General features: G+C 43.6%; 1 protein-coding gene across 1 annotated transcript in view; it reads right to left on the reverse strand.

Moving 5' to 3' along the window:
* The window catches only part of ABL2 (ABL proto-oncogene 2, non-receptor tyrosine kinase), a 48,675-nt gene extending 33,637 nt beyond the window's left edge, over positions 1-15,038 (reverse strand). The window contains exon 1 of the mRNA XM_063406573.1: positions 12,420-15,038. Within this exon, the coding sequence (XP_063262643.1) occupies positions 12,420-12,600 (181 nt within the window). The 5' untranslated portion in view covers positions 12,601-15,038. The remainder of the gene's footprint in view (positions 1-12,419) is intronic.
* Between the last annotated feature and the right edge of the window lie 9,957 nt (positions 15,039-24,995).

Raw genomic sequence — 24,995 nt, forward strand, 5'->3', positions numbered from 1 at the left:
CACAGGATATTTTTGTAGCACTTGATATATCGAGTGTCTTGCAGTTTTGGTATTTGATTCTTTTGACAGCCCTACAGAGTAGCAGGATAAATTTGTGTTATGAGGAAGGTCTAAAGCAAAGCAGAGGTAATTTCCTAAATATCTGGAAGCTATGGCAGAACAGGATTTAAGCTGGTGTTGATCTGTGATCCTTCCTAAAGTGCAATACTCAGAGGTTTCATTACAAAACCCTCATGCTATGTAAATGATAAATAACACTTTCAATCAAAGTCATAAAAGACTGAAAACAGCTACTGTCCCAACTACTGATGTTGTCTAAACAAAAACTCCTATTCTTACTCATACCAATGAAGTAGGACTAAAATAAGTAACTTTGATTTCAAGCATCAAAAAAGGCAAAAAACCCCATCACAGGGCAAAGCATAATAGCCTCTACAGTCAAACTTGGAAAAAAGAGCATGAGCCTGTGGAAAGGGTGTTGCATCCATAGTCCTGCTAGAGATGTGCTGCATAAACCATCTTGTGTGCTCAAGCCTCACTTATCCATGTGACAAAACCTGCCAGCACAGGAAAAAAAATTAAACAGCTAATTACTATGGAATATAATTTTCCTAGAGATGGTACCTTCACAGGGGGAAACTATTTTCTCCAGTTCCTGCACATCTGTATTCCTGGTTCTTGAGCTGACATCCTTTGCCAGTAAAGGCAGAGTTTGGGAACAAACTAGGAGCACACAGTAAGAGAGAAAGGCATTGTGCATAACCTGTCTCATTTTCAGAATTGACAGGGCTCCAGATAAGACACCAGCTCAGTAAGAATGCTAAATGCTCTGAGGAAAGGAAATTGTTCTTCCTGCTTAGTCACCTGGACATTCAATTCTGTTTCCCTTTAAACCTCAGATTCCCTCATTTCACACAGTATTGTCCATGAATGACGCTTGTTCCCAACCCAGGGCCACTATCTAATTTCTAAAAGCACAAGAGCAATCCTTAGAGTTGCAACCTTCACTTTGGTGTACAAGAACAGTTAATTCTATGTACTAAAGCCTACTACTCTACTAACAGAGATGTTGTTTGTATAATAGCTTTTACTAGGTTTCAAAAATTACAAGCCCACCTCCCTGTAGCTCAGGGGGTAACTCTGATGAAGAGTATTTTTCTGAGAGAGGAAGAACAGATGGGATAATGTACCAAACCAGATGCCAAGGCCTGAAATGCACCTAAGATCTCAACTTTGTAGCAAGTTAGGAGAGTTTCTGGAAGAATAAAAGGGCATCTACAGCATACCTTTGCTTTTGCATGACAGTATGCAAGACAGGAAGTCTGCCTTGGTTGTATTTTAAACAGGTTTTCATATATCCTTCCTAGGAGTCTGTTTAAGGGCTGATTAAAGTGCTTCTTTCAACATGGCCTTTCACTTGTATTAAAGGGAATGATAAGTGACTTTTAGAAAAACACAAAGGCATTCCAATTTAATTTAAGAACTACCCCACAGCTCAGGAGTCAATGACTAACACCACTGTGGTGATCTTATTTTTTGGTAATTACATGCCCTTAACATCAGGTTTGGGATCACTTTGCAGAGATCCTGTTTCCCAGCCACCAGTCCAAGTGCATAAATGCTTACTGCAATTCCCTTTGTATTGCTCTACTGCTAGACAGCCCAAGACATTACAGTTCTCTCTCTGTTGTTAATTCACTGTAGCTTCAGTCTCTTTTATGGATTTTTGAGAGATAACACTGAGCAAAGCGGACTGCTTTGAGCTTCCTTTTCAAGTCCAACAATTAACACAAACATTACCCTTCCCTTGGACCTATTACACGCCACAAATGTTTTGAAACAGAGGCTAGAGCCACAACAAACACATTTCTCCAAAGCCTACAGGATGAGACAAGAGTGTATGACTGAACATTTAATTTAGCCTGCAGACAGCTTTCCTGTGTTTGTTTATGCCAAAATTAAGTCTAAATAGCCCCATAAACCAAGCAAGCGTTTTGCAATTTTACAGATGAGAAGTGCACAGAGGCAATGAGAAGTGACTGTTAATTTGAGTGCTCAGATTACCTAGCAAAAGTATCAGATTTAATGTCCTCCCATGCACGAAAGCTGTCTGCATACTTGCACATAAACAAGTTGGGAAACTTCAATTGCTGGCAGATGAAGTTAACTTAGGATAAAGCCCAACAGAAACAAAACAACTAAAAGGGAAGCAGCCCAGCTCTTAATGGCAAAAGCAAAATAAACATGTATTGTTACATCTTAATACAGCCACATCTGCCTTTTGCTATGTGGATCCTGGCTGCTTTCATAACCCAACAATTACTTAAAACACTGCACTGTAGCACAGTAATGGTTAAATAACACAGCCCACTTTTCTTACTGGATAAAACCCTTTTAGCAATGGATCAATGAAGGCATTGGAGCACCCTCTCGTGGCAGGCTGGAAACAGCGTTCGACAAGGGCAGCTGCCATCGATCCTTCACCTTTGTTAGCTGAAAATTAAAAGTTTAAACTGAGTCCCCAGCTAGGGCACAGCAGGTACTGGGAGCCCAGCTGAGCATTATCCCAGAGCCAGGCTGCACCTAGGAGCAGTTCCAAGCTTTGCCACCGAGCACACTGAGAAAAAAGGTGTTTTATTTAGCAGAAATGCTTACAGGGCACACAGAAAAAGCCCCTGTGCTTCTGCTGTGTGCGGATGGAAAGACACGTGCCAAGTGTCTCGTTCAAATTTAGCTCAACCCTTTGACAACAAAGTAGATGGAAGTTATATAGGCACATTCAAAATAAGAATTTGGATTTCTGCACAAGACTACAGCCAACCTCAGCTTTGACAGACATAAGCCCTGTGGTCTATTTCAACTTTTTAAAGGACATCTGCATTTCTAAGTCCAAGAATTACCACACAAACAATGAGTCAAAATTAGAGGATATTGCCTTCTTTATGTACATTTTACTCCTAAAGAACTGCAATATATTTATTTATGATGACCTAGAAGTGAAAACATTTTCTAACAAAGCAGATGTAACAAGGGTTCAGGCTGCTGGGCTTCTGTCTCACAGGACAGCTGTGGCAGGCCAGGCCACTCCAATCATCATTCGAGCAACTACTGAGTTTGCAAACCAATCCTAAAGCATCTACTGCACCTCTGGGAGAAATAAAAATATGAAAAACAGGCTTGTTGTTCTTCTGCAGTTCATATCAGACTCAAATTTATTAGATTAGTAAAAAAAAAGAACTTCTAGTTTCTTCTAACATGAAAAGTCAGCTCCTTCCCCACATCTGCATTGCAAACCTTATATCCACAGGGTTAAGATCCTGAATTTAAAAAAAGAACGACTAAATATAACTCGAAACACTAACAATACAAAACACTACCATTTTCCTATTTATTCTAAGGATCTTCTGTAGATAAAGCCTTTTTCATCTCATAAAGTACCTCTGCTTTCCCTGTTTATACCAACACAAATCGAAATTATGTAAACCCAACAAACATAACCCCAAACAATGAGCATACAATTGATGACTAGTGAAAAAGTATTTTGCTGCGCTTCACTGAGTAATTAGGCCAGAGCACAGGTTTCCCAGTGGTATTGATCACACAAGCTCTGCTCATCCCTCCCCAAGCTTAGGCAGAGATGCCAGAACCTCCCCAAACCCTACTCATCTTCTGAGGCAAGAGGAGAGCACAGGAATCCTCTGGAGCCTGCAGAGAGGTGGCTCTCACTATTTTATTTTTTATTTATATTTTACTGCCACAAATGATAAAGCTTATCAGGCTTACTCGATGGCCATCCAAGTTAGTGAAAAGCAGGTTTGAAAACAAACAGAACTGAGTGCTATGATCACAAAATGGTCAAGAAAACCACTTGCAGAGCACCTGTTCAAGGTCTTGCCTCTGCCCCAGCCTTTATGCCTTGATCAAGCTGCCACTGTGAGAGCAAATTTACCAAAACTAGGCTTATTAAAATCAACAATATTCTAAAGAGCACACAAAGGACACTCAGCAATTTGTAGTTCAAGTTTTAAAAACTTGCTATTTTAGCTTTACTATCTCGGAGCCTGAGAACATATCACCTATTAGACTGAATTTTTTTGTCAGTTTATAGATGAAAAAACTTAATTTGCAAGAGAAAATGGACCACAAATCAGCTCTCAGACAATGGGTGCTGTTTGTTTTTCACTTGTACTGAAGGGAACGCTGAACATAGAAAAAGCCTTATAATTCAAATTTGTCTTTTAAGAAAAAACTGCATTAAACACAAGCAGTAAGTCCATGTTTATGCAAAGCAGCTAAGGCCTGTATAACCTTGAGTTCTGCTGCACCCAGTGACCTAACAGAGGAAGGAAGCTATGTCACTATTCAAAACATCTTTAAGGTTATTCAGATTTCTTAAGGCGCATTTCCTTCTTCCTAGATGACCAAAATTTGTATCAATTTTTAAAAGATTTGCATAAACAAGGTTTTTTACTGCTAAACAGTCACTACACTTTCATTAATTGGCCAGTTTTGACAGACTGCTGGGTGGAAAATAACACTTTAAAATTCCTTTTTTTAAAAAAAACCCTTCAAGGTTAATCTAACTGATCTTTCCAATTTCCTTCTATTATTAAGCAATTTTCAGAAATACCATTATAGCTGTACCTTCCCTCTACTTCTGCTCTTGGCTCTCCTAAGCAGCAACACAAAATTGATATTCTCATCAGTCGTGCAGCCTCCCACGGGTTTTTGAATAGCAACAGTAAAACTGAACAGTCTTGTTAACTCTGTGACACTGCTGGTTAGCAAAACCAACCCTGAGCAGCAAAGGCTTGGAAATAATCTTGAGAAACTGAGCTGACCTTGCTAAGGAAGGCCTCATTATATTAATTTACACTCCAGCTTGGGTTTGAAGGGTTATCATCACAATCCAGGGGCTATGAAATTAGAATGTACAAATATTTGGGGGTTTTGTCTAGAAAACAGACCTGTGCTCTGTAAACACCTTTTAGATCTCTGATATTTAGAGTTAATGTAGGAGGTAATACCAATGTACTCGGATATGACAATGTTTAAACAAGCTCCTACCCCAGGTCATGGTGGAGTGTACACAGATTTGTGATGGGGAAAAGTCCCTTCACTTTGCAGTCCCTGGAGGTTTTGGTGTGTTTACTGAGCCACACTACTCACTGCAGATAACTTCTTGAAAAAATATGAGTCTAACTAAAAACATAATCTGAAAAACAGGAACATTTCATGAACTATGCTACGTGCTCCAAAATGTGTAACACTCATCTAATTTAGCCAATATTCACACAATTTCTTTCAACCAGAAGCACGTCTGAAACCTGTTTCAAAATTAGCCATGGTGCTGATCTTAGCTGAGATGACAACAAATAGGAATAGCCCAGACGTACTGATGCTTTATTGTTGGGATTATCATTAGAGAAACAAAGGAGAAATGCACATGGAGGTGCACAGGGTCACCAATCCAGAATGTTCTCATCCTCTTATCCTATAATTCAATTGCTAATTTGACCCAAAAGCAGCAGGAGATGGTTCCTATGCCTTTGCTTATAACAAGATATATATAATATATATAGCTTATAACAAGAAGAAGCCACTTCCATTTCACTTCAACAGTAAATAATAAAAACAAGAAAACACCAAACAAACCAGGAAAGAGGCCAAGATCCAACCCAGTAGCATTATAAAGGATGAGGCATGCTGTCCTGTAGACAAATGAGTGCTCCTTCATTTAAGAGCTACTTTTCTTACATAATTATAGTCACAAATCTTGCATCATTATTGTCACAAAAAACTTTCAAATTAATGTAAATGAAGCTCCAAGTTTATTACAACATGTAGTTATTTTTAATTGAAGTATCTCAGTAATATTAAGATTCTAAGGACAATGTTTGGCTAGGAAAAAGAGAAGAAGAGAAGGGGAATTTCTTGAAAAAGAAGTAAAGAAGTATGTTTAACTGACCTCTAAAGAGCACCAGAAGATTGAAATAAAACTAATTTAATTTTCAGGGCAATGTTTCTGTACATCTTTGCCTCCTCCTCAAAAAAGGCCAAGTTAGTTTAGGGCCGTTGTTTTTTGGGTTTTTTCCATTCCTCTGCTGAATAAGCCAGTACTGAAAGCCACCTATTAAAAAGTTAATTTACACCCAGCTGCAGACAAGCAATCATACTGGGAGATGCACATGTCTCTTTAGAGAGCCCACAAAGCACAGGCAACTTCCTAAGCAGATATGGGTAATAGAAATAAGCTTTGTTGTTGTGGTTTGCAGCATTACCAACAGGAAGCCTCAATGGTTTTGTAAGTGTCACTTACTCCAGAGAGAATAGTCTCTATGGGTAATACCAAGATCAGCCTTTAAAATAAAGTATTTCATAACCACAAAGCCAGAGAAACGTGAAGGATGATGCAGTAACAGTGAGAAAACCGTGACCTCAGACCCAGCAAGTCAATGCTGCTGCCCCTCAGCACAAGCTTTTCTTTGCTGCTGTGCGGAGGGAAAGAGGCTGCTAGTGCCTCAAACAACTATGAGAAGTATTTCTCTACCAGTAAATACTGTCCTGAAGGCTGCTAAGAAGGAGACTCTATGCCTGCATTGCAGATTCACCTGCAAAGCCAGCCCTGAGGCCACCTGCACTGCAAGCCTTGTGTCACTCGTAATCACACGCTGCTGAAAGCACTGCTACGGTTCGGGGATTTGGGAGAGCAGGTTGGAAACAGGATGAGCCTTTGGTCTGTAGTCATCCATCCATCCATCCATCCATCCATCCATCCATCCATCCATCCTGGCTTTCTGAAATACAACCAGGTGAAAACGAGCTCTGCAAGTCACCACACAAAACCCAACTGTATTACTTTTAACAACTTCCACACGCCACTCTACTGGAGTAAATACAAACTGCTGTTTCTTGGTTTGTATTAGCTGGATTTTGATAGTTTCTTATGACTGTAAATTAGTCAACTGTCAGCAGTGCTCAGAAGGCAGCTTATGGATAGTAAGTATCCTGGAAACATTAAGTTGTGACAACTAAGAGAAATGAGCTAGAATACATCATGCTAATGATTGTCTGGCTTTAGCTATATAACAAAGATCTCCAAAGTACAGTTTGACTTCTGCAAGGACTGGCCTGCTTTAGGAACAAACAAACATGATATATGCTGAAGTGGGTCATAGAGCAGGTCACTCCTCCTGAACACCAGAGAAAACATGATTTCAGGCTTACTGTCCCAGAATCTGTAATCATTACCAGCGAAAAAATACTCCTGAAGCCAAGCCTGCTAGAGCATCTCCAGCAGATATTCCAACTCTCCCCACTCTAATTATGTGAGCAGATCCCACCAGATTAAGAAAGAACGGTTTAAGCCACTTGTAACTATTTGCTTGTGTGTCCATGTTCATTTCCCACCGATTTGTTCACTTGGCTGTGTCCTTAATTCCAAAAAAAAATCCCACAAATTTCTTTTTTTTGCAAAACATTGCGCTTGCAAGCAACAGCAAGTTTGTGAAATATTGCTAGAACAACTTGTACCACACCATCTGCTACATGGGGAGAACTGAGAAGTTGGAGATACGTCTGGGCTTTGAAACTTGATTTTTAAGTTGGTTCTGAGTAAAACCGTTTGAAGTAACTTCATTTCAGTCTTACCTTCTTCAGGCTGCGTTCCCTGTTGATGTGAAAAGAATTAGATCAGTATCAGTATTATATTGTCCCTTCCACTGAGTTGGTAGTCTCCTCTCATTTGTAAAATTCATTATGCAAAAATCCCAGCTTAACACAATGTATAAAAATCAATATTTAATGCAATGGATCTGCAACGTATAAAAATCAATATTTAATGCAATGGATCTTCAGGAATAATTTAGATATCGTGGAAAAGGATGCAATAGAGAACACTCCTATAAATTCATGTTCTGCAAGGGATGTTACTCTAGACACTCAGCTGAACTATCCTTTATTCCTCAAGTAATTAGTTAAGAGTTATTTATATATTGTGGTCCCACAAGATTTCTGATTTACAGTACAAAAAGCCAGGCACTGAATGCAGTTATTATATTCCATCTACACGGGGCATTTACTGACAGGAAAGTCTGTGGGCAAGTTGCTCTGGCCCGAGCTTGCTGCATTTCACTCGGATGAAAATAAAGAACATTTTAGGCAGCCCACAAAGTGCAGTTGTTAAACTGACCCTATTTTCTCTCCTTCTTTCCATTTTCCTGCATCCAGCCCTTCAGTTTCACTGAATTTCAAAGGGACAGTGTTATTTATGCTTCTTCCTATTTTAGAATGTTTTTATCATGTGTCATAGCACTCTGACTGCCTTAGGGGAGCTTTAATGATAATTTTATTTTTAAAAGTATAGGCTTATCTAGCCTGACCTTGATGCACATAGTAAAAGGTTGCTAAACTCCTCCTCTAGAAAACAAAACAGGGAACAAATGTCCTGCGCCTGCTGGATCAAAAGCTCAAGTGTGGCAGAGCCTTCCACTACCCCAAAATATATCACCAAGGCAACTGTAGCGGTATTGCAAACAGGTATTGCAAAGGCTTCCCAGCCAGGATTTAAATAATCTGATTTTCCTGCAGTATGTGCTCTACAACACTCAGCAAGTCTTTTTGGAGATGAAAAGCATGCTAACACCATTCCAAAGAGTATCTTGGTACAGGAGGCTGTTATCAGTGCTCTTCTGAAAGAAAGTTACGAGTGTCACTGCTCAAAGGTCACACGAGGAGCCGTGTAGAGTCGGTGCAGCTTGGAAGTTGTTGGTTGTTGTTGCTTGTGCCCCTTTCCTCAAACAAATTTCTGAAAGGATAAGGAGATAACTGACTTCCCTCTTCACTCCCCTGTTCCTTCTCTGGAAAGAAAAGCTCATCCTGTAATGGCACCAAGTACTTCTTGTCTTTTCTGGTTGCACTGATCTGTAAGACTTTGATTGTAACTACTGTTCACTGCTCTTCCCCCTCGAGTTGTCCCTGTGGTACTCGTGAATTCTGATGAACGCTTGTTGGAACACCAGTATCTGAACAACCCTTGTGTTTACACTCATCCTTTCTACTACACTAACAGCAACCAACGTGCTTATGATCCATAGCCTGCTTTTATAAGTCACTGACACATGCCAGGAATGGCTCACAAGGGGTGTTTTGAAGGGCTAATTGCAGAAGACTGCAAATTCCATTTTTTTCTTCTTGCGTCTTGGAGAACTCCACTCCATAACTTACAGAATCACACCAGTGTATCAGCTTGCTTAGGGCTTTTCTGCTCAATGTCACACACACAACTCCATACCACAATGAGCTGAAAGCACCAGCAGTCTACGTGTCTGTTCTCATGGTGGAATAGTGGGGTGCCACAATACGGATCCCCTTGCTCTTTCCACAAAACAGAAAATGTCTTCAAATTCTTTCTTTGTTCCAAAAGTACATCCTGAAGTAGGTAGTGGCTGTAGTGCCCCTCCTGTAAAGCTTCTGCCACACCAGCTGTAACCCAGCAAATAATCATGGGACAAACTGGCTCTACTCAGTCTCTTGATCTTCAAGGACATCTGTGGTTCAAGTTACCTGGGTGGAAATGTTTGTCTCAGATTTCTGGTAGCTTAGTGAAAAGGGTTTTACACTTCATCAATTTGACTCAAACTGCTCTTCAAAATCCTGTAGCAAAATGGGTCTGAGACTGAAAACACTGTTTATTTCCACCCTTTTCATAGACAATCCAGAAGAAGCAACCCCTCAAAATGAACCTTGGCAGGAGTACTCAGCAAGGTTTGCTGCTGGCACAATGTGGTAGGAAAGCTGCCAACACAAGGTAGGGATTTATACCTGCAACAGGTTGTCTTCCTCACATCCATGACTGCATCAAGGAAAGCCTTGAGATGATCCAGCCCCATCCTGAGACTGGCTGGTTTAGCCAGTCCAAGAGTGCTAACCCACAACCCTGTGCTTTTGCCATCACTTTTCATACACTGCGAATACATGTCCCAGAAACAGGATGGAAGATTGAGTTCAGAAAGAAATTAGTAGAAAAGAGGCATCTGGATCAAGTAATACCACCAGCAACCAGAACATGTCAGCAGCAGAAGCATATGACTCACTTAAAGAAAACCTGGCTTGCTGCTGGCTAAGTAAGACGGGCAAGCAAGGTGATTAAATGAAAAATAAGAATACAAGTTGATCATAAAAAATTCCCTTGGATAAGGACAGTCAGGATCACAGGAAACAGTTTCTATGACAAAGGAAGTGAACTCCAGATTCAGGAACACTACATACATTTTAGCTTTTGCCCAAGACAAGTATTTAAAAAGGTACCCAACTTTTACTAGCATTTGCTACAGATTATTAATACTGACTTGTTAACTCATTCCTAGTAAAATGTGAATGGAATCTGGGAACAATTTAACACAGCCGAGGCACTTACCAAGATGGAAGAGGAGTCTGAGGCCTGCTCTAAAACTCTCAAAACCTGGTTTGCCAAAAAGTCCCACCCTTTCTACATAATCTTAACAGAATAAAAAGCTGTATCTTGTTTTTAAGACACACCTTCCTTTACAGTCTGCAAAGAAAATAACAGAAACAATCCTAAGACCCTAAGTAAAGCTACATCCATTACTTTACCACTGAAGCAGATAACCTAAACAATATAAATCATAGAGAAATTATTTTGAAAGATACCATCACTCTATCCCAGAGCAATGTTCTTTTCATGTGGCACTGAACAGTTTTATTCAGTGCATTGGCCTTCCAGGCTCACTCTCGTTTCTCGTTCTATGGACGACAGAGCAGAAGGGCTGGCAGGGCACATAATTTGTCTCCTTGGTGTGCATGCATGCTTCAGAAAGCTTTTCCTCTCCATTTCCCTGCCACTACATGTAAATAATTCTCCCTACCTTCTACATTTCAAATTTAGTAGGATGTGGGGAGGAGCTAGAGGGATTTGTTCAAGATGCTAAAGTAAATTACTACCAAAACATGCAGCAAGAACCAAAAGAAGCGCTTGAGTCAGTGTCAACTGCATTATTAGGAAGTCACTACACACCCCCACATGCTGTACTGCCCTTCCCACAAACATCCTTTCTGTCCTTGTCTTGTAAGAGCAGGAACCAAAGAGTCATCTTGGTACCAAAGCATGACAAGACAGTTTGACATTAGCAGGAGTGTACACATCAGTCTCTACAGCATTCTTGATCTGCTACTAAAGACTTAGACACATCCCACTGAAAGAAGTGGGTTATGTGCACAACTTCTGAGATGTCCTTTACACTGTGAGTGTGCAGTCTAGGAATGTTGTAGCCAAAGTGCCTTTTAAGGTACAAAAATACCAAGAGTAAAACGTGAAGTTGCAATAAAATAACAACTCTTAGTTTAACTGTGGGTCAGGCACTCAGCAAAGCATGTTCTGTTTTGGTTTTAAAGCTGATACTGCTCACTGAACTCAAAAGCCGTGATAACACTGAGATTTTTAAGAACCAGATTTAGTGCTGTGCTTTTGTTTTGATATATACTTACATGTCAGCAGTCACAGAAGATGATATTTACTTTTAGACTGCTAGTTGCACGTTCCTTAATCTTTCTGCCTGAGCTCATTCTATTGAGCAAAAGAAAATATGTATTGTCAGAAGCAGCCTTGCTTTCTAAACACTGACAACTCTCTCTCCACTTAAAGCCAAGCCAGCCAAGCTATCCAGAGCTGATTCAGGTCTTTAGGATTTGAGATGCATCCGCACATTTACTCTCAACACTCTTGTCAAAGCAGACAGGTTTCAGTTGAGCTTACCTTCCAAAACTTGGCAACATCTTAACATAATGCACAAAGAGGTATATAAAAAAAGAAACATGGTTACAAAGGGACACTTGAAGTTGTGGGGATCCTTCTAAGAGAGGTTACAGAAACGCGACCATGAAACCTTTCCAGTGTTGGTTTACACCCGTAAGAATAGAAGTGGACAGGCAAAAACTTCAACCGAGAATCAGATGGCAGCTATAATACCCCAGTCAAAATGAAAGTGTTGGCTCTGTCAGGAGCTATACAGTCTCACAGATCTAGAACGGCAAGTCACAAACGCCTCGGCAAACAGTCGGACAAGGCACATGTTACCTTTACCTTTGTAAACAAAACCAGAGCTCAGAATCGCCGCGGTGACCGCGACCGAACCCCGCAAGCCCCGGTTCCCGGCGGTGCCGCCTCGCTCCCGCCGTGGCTGGCGGGCAGTCCCGACCCCCAGCCCCAGCGGGTGGGGGCAGAGGGCTCCTTCGAAGGCGAGCATCCCCCGGGACGTGGCGGCCGGGGCGAGCATCCCCCGGGACGTGGCGGCCCCGCTCCCCACGCCTACCTCTCCCCTCCCCCAGTAAACCCACCACAACAAAAGAGGGAGGGGAGGGAGGCCGATCGCGCCCCTTTCCCCCTGGCCCTGGCCGCTCACCGTGCTGGGTGAAGACGTTGAATCCTCCCTCTGCGGAGCGCCCGGACGCCTCCCGCCGGCGGCCCGCCGGCCTGGCCGCGCTGCTCCCCCGCAGTCCCCGCGGCTGCTGCTGCTGCTGCGGCGGCGGCTGGTGCTGGAGCCCCGCGCCCGGCTCCCCGACGCGGCCCACCTGCTGCCCCATGGCGGGCCGCGCTCACATCCCGCCGCTCCCGCCGCTCCCGGCCCGGCAGGCGCGCCCCGGTCCTCCCGCGGCCGCTGCCGGCGGCTCCCGCGGCGCTCCGGGCTGGGGCTCACGGGCTCGCCCCCGCAGCCCCCGCCGCCATCTTAAACCACAGAGCGCCGGCAGAGCGGGGACGGAGCGGCTCCCGCAGCCGCCTCCGGTCCGCCCAGGGAGGGGAGGGAGCGAGGGAGGAAAGGAGGGAGGGAGGAAAGGAGGGAGGGAGGAAGGGAAGCTGGGAGAGAGGGAGGGCGGCCGCCCCCCCAGCCCAGACCGCCCCGCCGCGGCACGCAGTCCAGAATTGTTTGGGCTGGAAGGAGCTGTGCGGATCACTCCGGCTCAAAGCAGGATCACCTGGAGCAGGTGACAGGAACGCGTCCAGGCGGGTTTTGAATGTCTCCGGAGAGGGACACTCCACGCCCTCCCTAGGCAGTCTGTTTTAGTGCTCTGCTACCCTCAACGTAAAGAAGTTCTTACTCACGCTGAGGTGGAATTTCTTGGACTTTAGTTATGGCCATTGCTCCTCCTGCTGTCTCTGGGCACCACCGAAGAGTCTGGCACCATTCTCTTGGCACTGCCACAGGCGGGCATATCAGTGGGGACGGGCACACGAGGGAATGCACACGGACATAGGCTGAGGGAGGGCTGGATCACACCCCAGGAGAGGCCTCCCATCTTGGTCGTGAGCGGCAGCCCAGGAGAATCGCAGAATCTCCTGAGCTGGAAGAGACCCATGGAGTCCATCTCTCAGCCCTGCACAGGACAACCCCAAGAACCCCACTGTGTGCCTGAGACTGTCATCCAAATACTTCTTGAACTCTGTCAAGCGATGGCCATGGCCTCAAGGCTGTCCTACCCTGAGCAACACTCACCTGTAGGCTACAGCCGGGCTGGTTTGCTTACAAACCTCAGCAGGCATGAGGGTAAAGCCAGGGCCGAGTGCCCAGCTGCAGAAGGGAGCAGCAGTGGGCTTGTCCTAAGCTGTGCACAAGGAGGCTGTTGTAGCCAGGGTCGGCTTCTTCTCCCCAGCAGCCGGGTATAGGGCAAGAAGACACAGTCTTAAAGCCAAGGGAAGATCAGGTTGGACATTAGGATGAATTTCTTTGCGGAAGGGATGATTAGACATTGGAGTGGACTGCCCAGGGAGGTGGTAGAGTCACCATCTGGAGGTGTTTGTGGAAAGAGAGGACATGACACTCACCACTCACTGGTTGACATGGTGATGTCAGGTTGAAATTGATTATCTAATTGATTCTGTGATCTCCTTGAGTTACCAGGCTCCAGGCTGATTCCTGGGGCTCCCACCAGGACCTGTTGTTCTGGCCAAGGGCATGGAGGAGGAGGAAAGCACCGCTGTGTGAATAACACTAAGAGTGGTTGGCAGCAGCATCTTGTTGTTGGGTGGTGGAACACAGACACATTCAGTTCTGTAACTAATTAGTAAACCAACTTCTTTCACCTTCTGTACTATTAGCATAAGGTGCTCCAATCAAAGCAGAAGGCAGGAAGTTTCATCCCAAAAAATAATGGTGCTTGTCACAGTTTAGAGGATCTGGGCAGCTGGAAGTATTTCTCTCTTCATGAAAGCAACTATTTTAGCAATGTCTTGGTAATGTTGCTTCATCCTGGATGAGCCACAGTGCCGCTCCCCTCAGATGCCTTTTCCACTGAGAACTGATGTGACAGTGACAAATTGGCTCGGCAACACTCAGAGCCAACCAGCTTCCAATCTCTGTGCTGCTGTCCTATGGTGGGAAGACATTCCTCTCAGAGCTTTGTGAAAGCCAGCTTTCAGTGACAGGAACTCTGAGTCATGTTCTACCTTCCCAGGGTCACAAGGTGCTGTCCATACTGGTGCATGTACTCAAACCGAGCCCTGCTGCAATAATAATAATTCTGCCTAAAATAGGGGTGCCTCATCCCACTGGACTGATCCGTACTCTGACACGGGCTGGATGGAGTAAATGGGAATGAGGAGCACATTGAGCCAGAAATGCCTTAACTCACTAAATTAATGGACTAAGAACATTTGGGAGGTCAGGAATTACAAACAAACCTGCTAATAACACGCAACAAAACAGTTCTTAAAATAGTGCTGGGAACATCCAGGGTGCAGCATGGGGTACATGGTGCCAAGCCTGGGACCTTGTATGGATGTGGATATGAGCAGAGGGTGTTCCTGCGGAATAGACAGTCTTGGGCAGAACCAGCCCATGGTAAACTCTGCAGTGGAGCTATTTCCTGGTCTCGTTCCAGCTAGAATTTGCAGGATTTGGCATTTATAAATGGTTTGCCTTGTAAACAAAATATATGTTCTCTGGAGACTGTAGAGACAACAAACACAGAACTCCCTCGTGCCATTTGCAGTTGCCACGTAGCATAGAGCCACTCATTAAAAATCAACAGAAATACTGTTTTGCTTTCCTAATGCTTTTTACTTGCTGATCATGAGGAACTATCCAGAGGAAGGCTATTAGTATTTTAAAAGAAGATACAAGTGTCAAGAGATTGTTATAGGCAAGTGCACCAAGGAGAGTTGGATTTAAACACTGTTCTTATTGCTCAGATCTCATGAAATATCTAATTTTCTCTCCCAGCACTTCTGAACATAGAACAGCTTGCTGTGGGTTACATTGATGTCCAACTGCAAGAAACTTGTCTGACACACAAAACCATCTTTTCTGGGGATGGGGTCAGGCAGGGGCTTTCTAAGAAGGCCTGTTGCAAGGAGAAGAGGGCAGCAGCATGAGGGTTTTGCTGTTGTATAACAGTTTTTAAAGATCACGCTGTACCCTGTAAAAAAAGCAAACCCAGAGCCCCAGCCATTGCTTAATGTGTGCTAAACAAGCCAGACCTTCAGAATGTGGCCCACTTTGTCCCCTCAGCAAAATAATTTTTATGGTGTCATACAAACAGGGTGCCCTGGTTGGTGACAGCTCTTCTAGTCTCTGCTAGAACAGCAATGGAGATATAAACAAGAAACTCCCCAAACTGAAAAGGACTCTATGCTGCTGAGTTACCGATGACACTGAGCCACACTGTTCCTTTTTGTTAAAATGGAGGCTAATAAGTATTTACTTCACACAGTGTCATGGTTATTAACCATGCAAAGCCAAGAGGTAAAACCTGCACCAATGCTATCTATTTTTATCAGCTGTGATGTTATCAGCCTCATGAAGCATCAGGAACAGGTGGTTTTTCAAGGGTAATTTCTCGTGAAGAAGTCTGGCCCCATGCGGTAGTGAGGCATCAGTAACAGTTACTGTCCTGGTGATTTTGGGGTTCCAGTCAATCTGCCATTCATGAGCTGTTCAAACAAGGGATAAAAAGCACCAAGGCAGCACTGAGGTTACAGTCACGTGCCTGACAAGAAATGTGGTATTTCTAGAAACACTTCTGAACTGACTTTAAATATTAATGGTATATCCATTTCTTGAAGCTTCTTATAAGCACTGACAATACATTTGCTCCCCATCCACAGCGTGCTCCAAAACTCACACACTCAAAAAATTGCTGGCTGAGCAATCTTACATCATCCTGTGCATGACAGTCTCACTGTCATCTGCCTGAAGTATGGGTTCTGTGCCAGAAGGAGCCTGTGGACAAATTGGAGACTCCTGAGCCTGAGTGTTGAGTTAACTGGGCAGTTTCTATTTGTAACTTAGGAAAAATTAGCTAGCAGGATGCTGGTGGCAGTTTAAAAATTAATTCTAGCAGTAATCTTTACTCTTCTTCCAGAGCATATACCTTCTGTATACAAAAGCTGTACTGACAAACAGATGTGTGTGAAATATTTGACCGGTATTTAGGACGCAGATGTATTAGTTAAGGTATTTGCTAGGTGTGTAGAACAGCAGGGGCCTGATTGAGGGATACCTGTGTATGGCATGTCAGAATTTTTATGCCTTTACTGCAGTGCCAGAACAAGCTGTGGAGCTCAGGACAGCTGCAGCTCCCCTGGGATGTCTGCAAGGCAATGGGTACTGCCCACTGCAGGGCAGTGCTGCTCTGTGTCCCTCTGCCACTCCAGGCTGTAGCTGACTGACACCAGGCAGCCACCAGCATTCAGCCATGCAGGGGTTCTGAGGAAAGGCTTTAAAACAAAAAAAGAAAGATTTAAGAATCTGATAAAGGCTCTGTGACACAAGGTTAGTTACTCTGCAGTAAATGTTAAAAGCTTGTAAGTGCTAAGGAGGATGTTGATTCTTGGTGTAATGTTCAAATGCTCACCCTTTCATCTCTGACTGGCAGCTCTTAAAATGTCTGCACAGATCTGTCGTGGCACAATAGGCAGGGTTTCAGCGTTGTCTTAAAAGTTATTTTGAATCATTACTATGATTTAAATTAGAATTTATGTACAGTGCATGCAGGATACCTTGGGGTACTCTCATGCCTGTTCAGTGAAAGTCTATGAAGATAAAAGCTTTTTGGAGAAGTAACAGTTTTTGCCCAACAGCACAGAAGGGTTCACATGCAGCCCTTGGCAAAGGAAACATCCTCTGTCAATAACTCTTCTTTCTTCCACCGTAGATAAAAAGAAAACTACGCATACACACTCCAACAAATGTTGCATCCCACCACCCAAATCGTCTTCCTCCTCTGTGCAAGCAGCCTTTTGTTCTGTCTTTTCTGCTGCTTCAGCATTGCCCTCATTTAGAACACTCTTCTAACACTGCCACAAGTCTAAACATTGATGCTGGCCTAGAGAGCCAGCAAAGGAAGTGCTCCATGGGTGGCAAAGGGACTGGGCACCTGGTGTTGTAGTGGAAAAGATGAGTGTGTAGAGACAGCCAGCTCACCACAGCATCTCAGGCATCCCCATTCTTCTTTTATTTGGCCCTTTGTTTTGGGGTTAGCTATGCTGGGTAACTAAGCACCCTCACAGATCAGAACTGTGTAGCTTGTGCATGTATCTGTCAGCTGTCAACAGCAGCACATTAACCGTGCTGAGGTTCTGCAGGAGCTGTACCCATCAGGGTATAACACATAACCTCGCACAGCCTCCAGCACAGTGGAGCCAGAGGTGGGGAGACATGGAATTAAGGAGATTATAGGACTTCTTTCGGGAATTTCTTTCCTGTCCAATATATTTTTCTAAGCACTACAGCTGCACCACCCTTCCCAAGCATCTGTTCCAGGCACCAAAGGCTGTAGAAGAGTATGCTAACAAGCACATTAAGAATGTTGTTTGTTTGCCTTTTTCTGTGGAAAATGTTGCCTCTACCAAACAAAAATGATGACAAGTCTCTGCATCTGCTGGGAATTGCAAATTAGTACTAAGCTTGCACAATGATCACTGATAAAGTACATTTGCTGAGGTAATATGAGGTCCCTCGACAGTGCTGGTGATGATTCAGGCTTTTAGGCATTCAGCTGCAGGTGGGTCAATAGAAATGTTTTGCCACCAGAGTTCCAGGGTTGCCTTAATTTATGTTTAGGAGCCCAATTTTTATGATTCCTAATTTAAAATCTTAGTAGCTCATTGGACAGTGAGGGAGTTCTCTTGATTTGCAGATGGAAGCTTTTCTTCATGTGTTTTCTGTTTCCTCTTGCTGAGAGGTTTGTATCCAGAGAGCTGACATTTAGTTAAGTGATAGCAAATGCTTCAGAGCACAATGCTGTACTGCAGTTCCTCCACCAGTGCCTTGGAGAGCAGCCTCATCCCAGCACAGATTCCTCTGATGACTGCTGTGCTGTGTTTGGATGAGCATAACCTCTGTGATAGTCCAAAAAACAAAAAGATACATTAAAAACAAGATGTGAAGCTAAAATAAGATAGAATTAAAATCATAGAGCCATTTAGGCTGGAAAAGATCATTAGACTCTGGAATCAGTTGTGCTTCCTCTCCATGTTCTTTGCTTCTTGTTTCTCCCCTAATATCTCCTTCCCCTCCATCTTCCCCAGCACCTTCACTTCCCTTTTCTAAGTCATGCTGAAAACCACGTCTTCAGAAGATGCCTTTGTTACAATAATGAATCCCACAGTGACTGTACTCCTAGTATTGTTTTCAGTTGTACACACTTCTGAATATAAGCTTTGATCTTGTAAGGAAGCCTGAGGATACAGCTTCTTGCAGGATTGCTGCTCTGTGTTCCACTTTTAGGATGGTAGGGATCCAGCCTTGCTCTGGACCACTTGTGCCCTGGCCATGGATGGTGTCATGCTCTATGCAATGTTCCTAAACAGTTAAATCACTTTGAAAGTCGGAGTTTGTTCTAAAATGTTGCTATTGTTTCATTCCACAAAGTCTGGAGAGACTCTTCCTTGACAGGCTTTTTATTTGATTATGCAAGAATTGTAAGTGCTTACTTTATCTTCCAAATGACACTGTGTTCCTTCCTCAAAAAGCTATTAAATAGCCATACTTTGCAGTTTCCAACTTTAATGTTAATCCTGTAAAAAATGCTTACTAGTGTGAAACTCTAAAAAAAACTGTCATAGTAACAACCGAAGCAGGAGAAAGCACCAGAGGTTTGTAAGATGTTTCTGTGAATGCATTTGTGTGTAAAGAATAGACTGGTACTCAAGAGAGCAGCATTTACGTTTATAATCAAATCTCACTTAAATCTAAAACTTGTTCCTTCTGTTAAACATGCAAATATTTCTATTCTTTTTGCAAATTCTGCCTCTGCTCATTACCAAACCTTTCAGAAAAGACATAAGCCCAAATCTTCCTCTGATCAGGCTCTTAATGTGTTCTGTGTGGTCTTTATTTAGACTGTAAACTTGCTGAAATAGGAAATGTCTTATAAAAAAACCAACTACACTGTCTCATTTCACATCCAAATTCTTCCCCCATACCAGCTGTGTGTGTTTGCCTAGCAGCAAGTCTCCTGTTAATGAATGACCTGTTCTCATTAGCTTGTCAGGCTGGATGTGTAGCTTGTAGTTCCCACTCATACAGAGCAGCACTCCTTCCCTTGCAGCTTCTGCTAAATCAAACAATGGGATACACAAAGCCTTGTGTCTCTGAGTCTGACCTTTGTACTTGGAATCATTAACTACCACAGAATGCCAAAATAAAGTAACTAGCTGCTGGTTAAATAGATTTAACATAAGCAGAGCCTTATGGACTGCCTGGTGTGGGGATTGTCACAGGCTTTACCATGGGCTGCCACTTCTATACGTCCTTTAAAAGAGGGGGGAATGAATTCTCTGATCAGCAGAGCCAAAGGTGTTGCACTCAGTATATTTGTTTTGTGAAGCTGAGGTCCAGAGTAGATTCCTGACACCTTGGAGGTTTTCAAAATGAGGTCCTGAGCAGCCTCATCTGACTTGGAAGCTGGCTGTGCTTTCAGCAGGAGACTGGACTAGCAGTCACTGCCAGCTTAAATTCTTATTCCAAAAAAAGTTTCCTCCATTCGGGGCATTAAGGCTGTGTCCTCTAGCTAGGCTGAATTTTTTACAGAAGCTATTGGAACAGAGTATTTCTTGAACCTTCATCTCTCTGTCTGATTTGCATAAAACTGGCCAAGAAGTTCAAAAGTTACTTTTTGAACTTTTTGAGGGAGAAAAAAGACAGCTGGGGTGGAGAGACACACCCTTCCTCATGCACACAGGACAACTGTATAAGCCTTGTTTTGTTAAGAAAACCTTTCTTCCCTTGATGTTAGTGCAGAAAACTTGTCAAGTGTGCATCTAATGAGGCCTGAAGTCATGCTACATACTCCCAGCTGCAGCCAACCTGAAATAATGCCTCCCCAGAGCCAACAGCACATCTCATGCAGCCGAGGCATTTACTGTGCAATCCGAACTATGCAGAGAAGTTGAGACATTCAGGAGCATCTCTGAACCCGGGGCATCATCTTTCTGATGGCAGAGATTGCATGGTTGTGCTCACAGGAGTGTTTCAGCCTGCCTGGGGCCTCGCCCATCTCTGCCAGCAGACAGGGGAGTGTGTCTGGTACCTCTCTGTCGTCCTCAGCTTCCTGAGAGCAACAGAAAGGGCAATTTGACCTCAGCGTGCTAGAGACCGCCTGGCTGTCTGCCTTTCCCTTTTTGTCTGCTCTTTCTGAGGATGCAGTCACACTACCAAATTACCTTGAGTCATCTGTCCTGGAAGTTTTTCCCATGGGTTGCCTGTGATAAAGTGTGAATGCTAGGAGCATTTTAATCTGTGCTGTGAGGGGAGGCACTGGTGTGACTCCACTGTGGACCCCACGTGCTTCTGAGATATCCATCTACCTGAGCCAATGTCACATGCCTCCCCAAAATCTTTTCTGCAAGGGACCAGTTCCATAGCTTCAGTCCACACAGCTTGCTGATCAGCTGAGAGCCTCCTTTAGCAGCCACAGCAGCAGATTATTCTGCTTCCCTTTCTCCCAGATTGCAGAGAACACACCTATCTTGCTCTGCTTTTGATGGCTTTGGAAAACGTTACTTCTGTGTTCCTGGGAAAGAGTTTCCGAGCAGTTCTATTTTCTGCCTCACGGGGAAGCAGAAACTGTGAAATTGTCAGCATCCTCTGGCTGTATGTTCCCTGGAGCTGTTATACTGTGCAGTCTGAAATAGGCATCCGGCCCCAGGGAATTGCTAATGATGCATTCAGTCTCAGCATGGCACATGCTCATTCCTGGGGAGTTACTGAGTTAGCATTTATAGTTCTACTCTTTTCTTCTGAGTAGATGAAACCCTCTGATTTTCCCTGAGCACTGAGGTCTTGGGTGTTGGATTCTCTTCTCATGACAGCTTACTTGGAATGTCACCAGAAAGCTTTCAGCCTGGATCCTTCCTCCGAAAATCATAGACTACAGTAGCATCATGCCAGAGATTCTTCCATAACTTGGTGTCTGATCAACAGGCAACAGGAAACTGAAGTCTTGCTAGACACAGCTGCAGAATAATAAACTGAAGACTTCTGCACTGAAGATGAGTGATGGGTACTGGGGGCACTGGAAGCCTTTTGCACCTGGGGGAATAAGCTCACAAATAGAAAGGAGGGTCAGCAGCCACTAAGGAAAGCACAAGTGGAAAAACTGGGGAGTGAGCACGGCTGGATGTTTTGATGGTGGTCCTTAGGGTGGGTTCCTTCTGTAGAGAAACAGCAGTGGTGAAGGATGAAGTGAATTCACTCAAGGTTTACCTTGTTCTCTGGTTGCTTTGTCAATTTATGTTTCTCCAGCCACTTTTTGCAATGAGGGATTTTTTTTTTGTGTGGACAAGGGTTGAACTAACAGGAACACTTTTACTATATTTCATATTAACTTGCTGGTAAAGACAAGACCTCTCTTGCATGACCTACATGCCTGAACTCAGAATCCCTCTCTTGGGCCTGCCATCTTCAGATTTAAATCCTTTAAACAAGCTCAAGTTTTCATCTCCTCATCCATATTTCCAAAGCATGTAAGCCTCAAGGCACTAGGCCAGCAACGGAATAGTGCTGAGCACAAAGATGTTTTTGTAACCACATCAACTCAGCCCAAGGCAGATCAACTGCAGCAAACCCTGCAGATTGCTTCACCTCCCGGTGTAGTTCCTTTAGAACCTCCCATTTCTGCCAGTCCTCAGCTGATAGCAAAAATGCCTCTTTCAGCTTTGTAACTCCTGTTTTCTCCACTTCCAGTGAAATGCTGTTGAGAGGTGGCAGAGACTCAGCTGTGACACAGATCTATCCGAATTCAGAGGTTTGGAAGTGTTCCTTCACGCTTGTCATCTCCTTCAATAAGCACTGCATTGTACCAAGTCTGTACATTCTTTACTGCTCTATTTGTTGCTATGGCCAGTGGTGCCAAGTTTCAGTGCGATTCTTTTGGGACACTAGACAGAATTCTGGATTTTCCTTCCTTCTGCTTTGTTTATGCTCCTGGCCCCTGCAGTGTTCTCCCTGACCATCATCCAAAACTTCCCAAACAGGAAAGCACTGCCCTCTCCAGTCCCTCTACTTGTACACAGGGCAGCAGTCCCTCCTCGGCCTGAACCGTTACAGCAGAGAAGCAATGGATGGATTCCCCCTCTAGCCAGGTGTTTCTAAAATCAGGGAGAAGCAGGGTGGAGCAGATGGGATTGGCCTTGAGCAGAGAAGAGGGAGGTTTTTGGCATGGGAGCTACAAAGGCACGGCGTTGTCAGTCCGTGTCAAACTTGGGAAAGGCGCTCACAGAAGGGAGAGCAGCAGGATGCGCTGCCTCATTGCCATGGAGACAACCAAAGAGCTGGCTGGGCAGATTTAGAAATGTCTCCTGCTTGGGACGACTTTTGGTACATGTCATCTATTTTTGCAGAGATTAAAACAAGGTGGGAAAGAGGAAATGTCTGACACTGAGAGTAAAAACCTGTTTTCTTTCTTAGTTTACAGCACAGAGCCAATCTTTTGTGGCTTAATGGAGATATTTGTTCTCCTCTGAGAAATATATCCTGATTTTGATGGGGGTTTTTTTTCCCCCCTGTCCTCATACTTTTGGGGGTCTTTAATCAATACACTTTTGGCATTATGATTCCATCTGCCATTTCCATACTTTTGGACTTTTCCATGGTGTTCCCCATGTGACATTCTCTATGTGACATTTCTGTGCAAGGTCTCTCCTTGATGACCCCAAGGATCTCATACTCCCCCAAAGAGGCTGACCCGGTCTCACCATAGCACCTCGGTGGTTTTTGTCTCACATCTTTCCCACTTGATTACTGCAAAGTGAAAGTTATTAGTCCTGAGAACCTGCACTTTGCAAAGTACAGAACAGGTGGAACTACATGATTACCTGCAAACAGCTGTCTTGGGAATCATCCTGGATCTGTCATTCCACAAGCACTGATTCTCTTCCATGTCCATCAGCAGTCAGCACATTTGTACTGCAGCAAATAAATGGGAGACAAGGAATTGATATAAAATATTGGCATACACTCTTTTCTCCACCTCAGCCACTGTGGGGAGACCAATAGCAAACTGGTTTGTATTTATCTAGGAAAAAGAGAAAGGATGCACATACTTATGAAAATGGAGAGGCAGAGATTAGCACAAGAGTAGTAAGCCATCATTAAATTAGGCATAAAATGCCTGCCCTTCCACCTGCTGTGTTTGACCTTCACAAGGAGGGGTCCCAGATGTGTAACACAGCTGGCAGCTTGTGGAGTCACAGGGAACACGTACAGTTGTGACTGTAGGAGTGGGAAGGAGATGCTGACCAACTTCAGTGCTCTGTTTCCACAAAAATATTTAAAAATATAAAAATATATGCAGGAGAGTCAATACTGCTAAGTAGACCTGTCCATCCTGGAACGCAGCTCTCTGAATTCACCCTTCCAGGGTTGACTACACATTTAGTTCCACAGATTCCTGCTGAAACAACTTTAGAGACCCTCTGATTGCAGCAGTTCAATATTTTCATGCATTTTTAATAAGCAGCAGAGAATGCTGCAGAATAAATCTGAGCTTGGTTTGAGCTGGTGTCACAAGGAGAACAATGATATTATATAATGTGGTTGGGAGCCAGGTGAGGCTGTTTCCAAGCCTAACAGAAAGAGAAAGGTGGTGTGTCAGAGAGGGTAAAGAACAGCCTCAGAAAACACAGTTCAGCTTACTGGGGTGAGACACTATTTATACAGGGTCAATACCTCTCATGGTTTGATGTTTAGCTAGACTAGAAGGATCTCCTCCTTTTTAAACATACTGAAGAAATAACCTCTTCAACTTAAATAAATAAAACCCCAACTATTACACCATCCCAGCTGGCAAGATTCATTCTATTACCTAAAATGGTAGGGAAAGGCAAAATTAATTACTCCTCAAAAAAATAATGCAGGTTTCCCTTTCAGCAATGGAATCACAGCAATTAAATTGGCTGTTGCAGCTCCTGCTTGGTCACAGTAAGTTTATCACTTGAATTTCTGAGCTGGGAGAGGAAGCCAGGAACTCACTGGTTTGCAGTAGGGCTTCACTTTTTTTTTCAAGGATGACTTCAGTACAGTAAAAAAAAGCAATGTGAATCTGAGTAAGGTTACCACTGCCCTCTGCCGAGAGGGATGGGGCATTTCTTTCTAACTCATCTGCCAGCAAAACCGGCGACTTCATGGCTTCGAAAGTGAGTGTAACTGCTGCTGCTTCTGCCTTTTCTCCAAAGTTTGCTGATCTGAATCATTCGCACCAAATATTTTGAAAACTTTATGCCTCACAGAGAGTAAAAAGGAGCAAGGATATTAATGCACAAAATCTTGATATGATGATAGCAGAAACTGTGAAACCTTGAGCCAGAGTTTTTAAAAAGCAAATTTTACAATTTATAAACATTTAAGGCATCCTCAACAATGTGATATCTGCTGGAGCTAGTTTTTGGCTTTTCTGCCAAAATTCAGTCATGCATTATCAGCTCAGGCTGTCTTCCACAGTTTCTTAAATTATTTCCTTTTTAACTGTAGCACGTGCATGAC

This window comes from Prinia subflava, chromosome 10 (genome assembly GCF_021018805.1).
Source record: "Prinia subflava isolate CZ2003 ecotype Zambia chromosome 10, Cam_Psub_1.2, whole genome shotgun sequence".
In the NCBI taxonomy this organism is placed as follows: domain Eukaryota; kingdom Metazoa; phylum Chordata; class Aves; order Passeriformes; family Cisticolidae; genus Prinia; species Prinia subflava.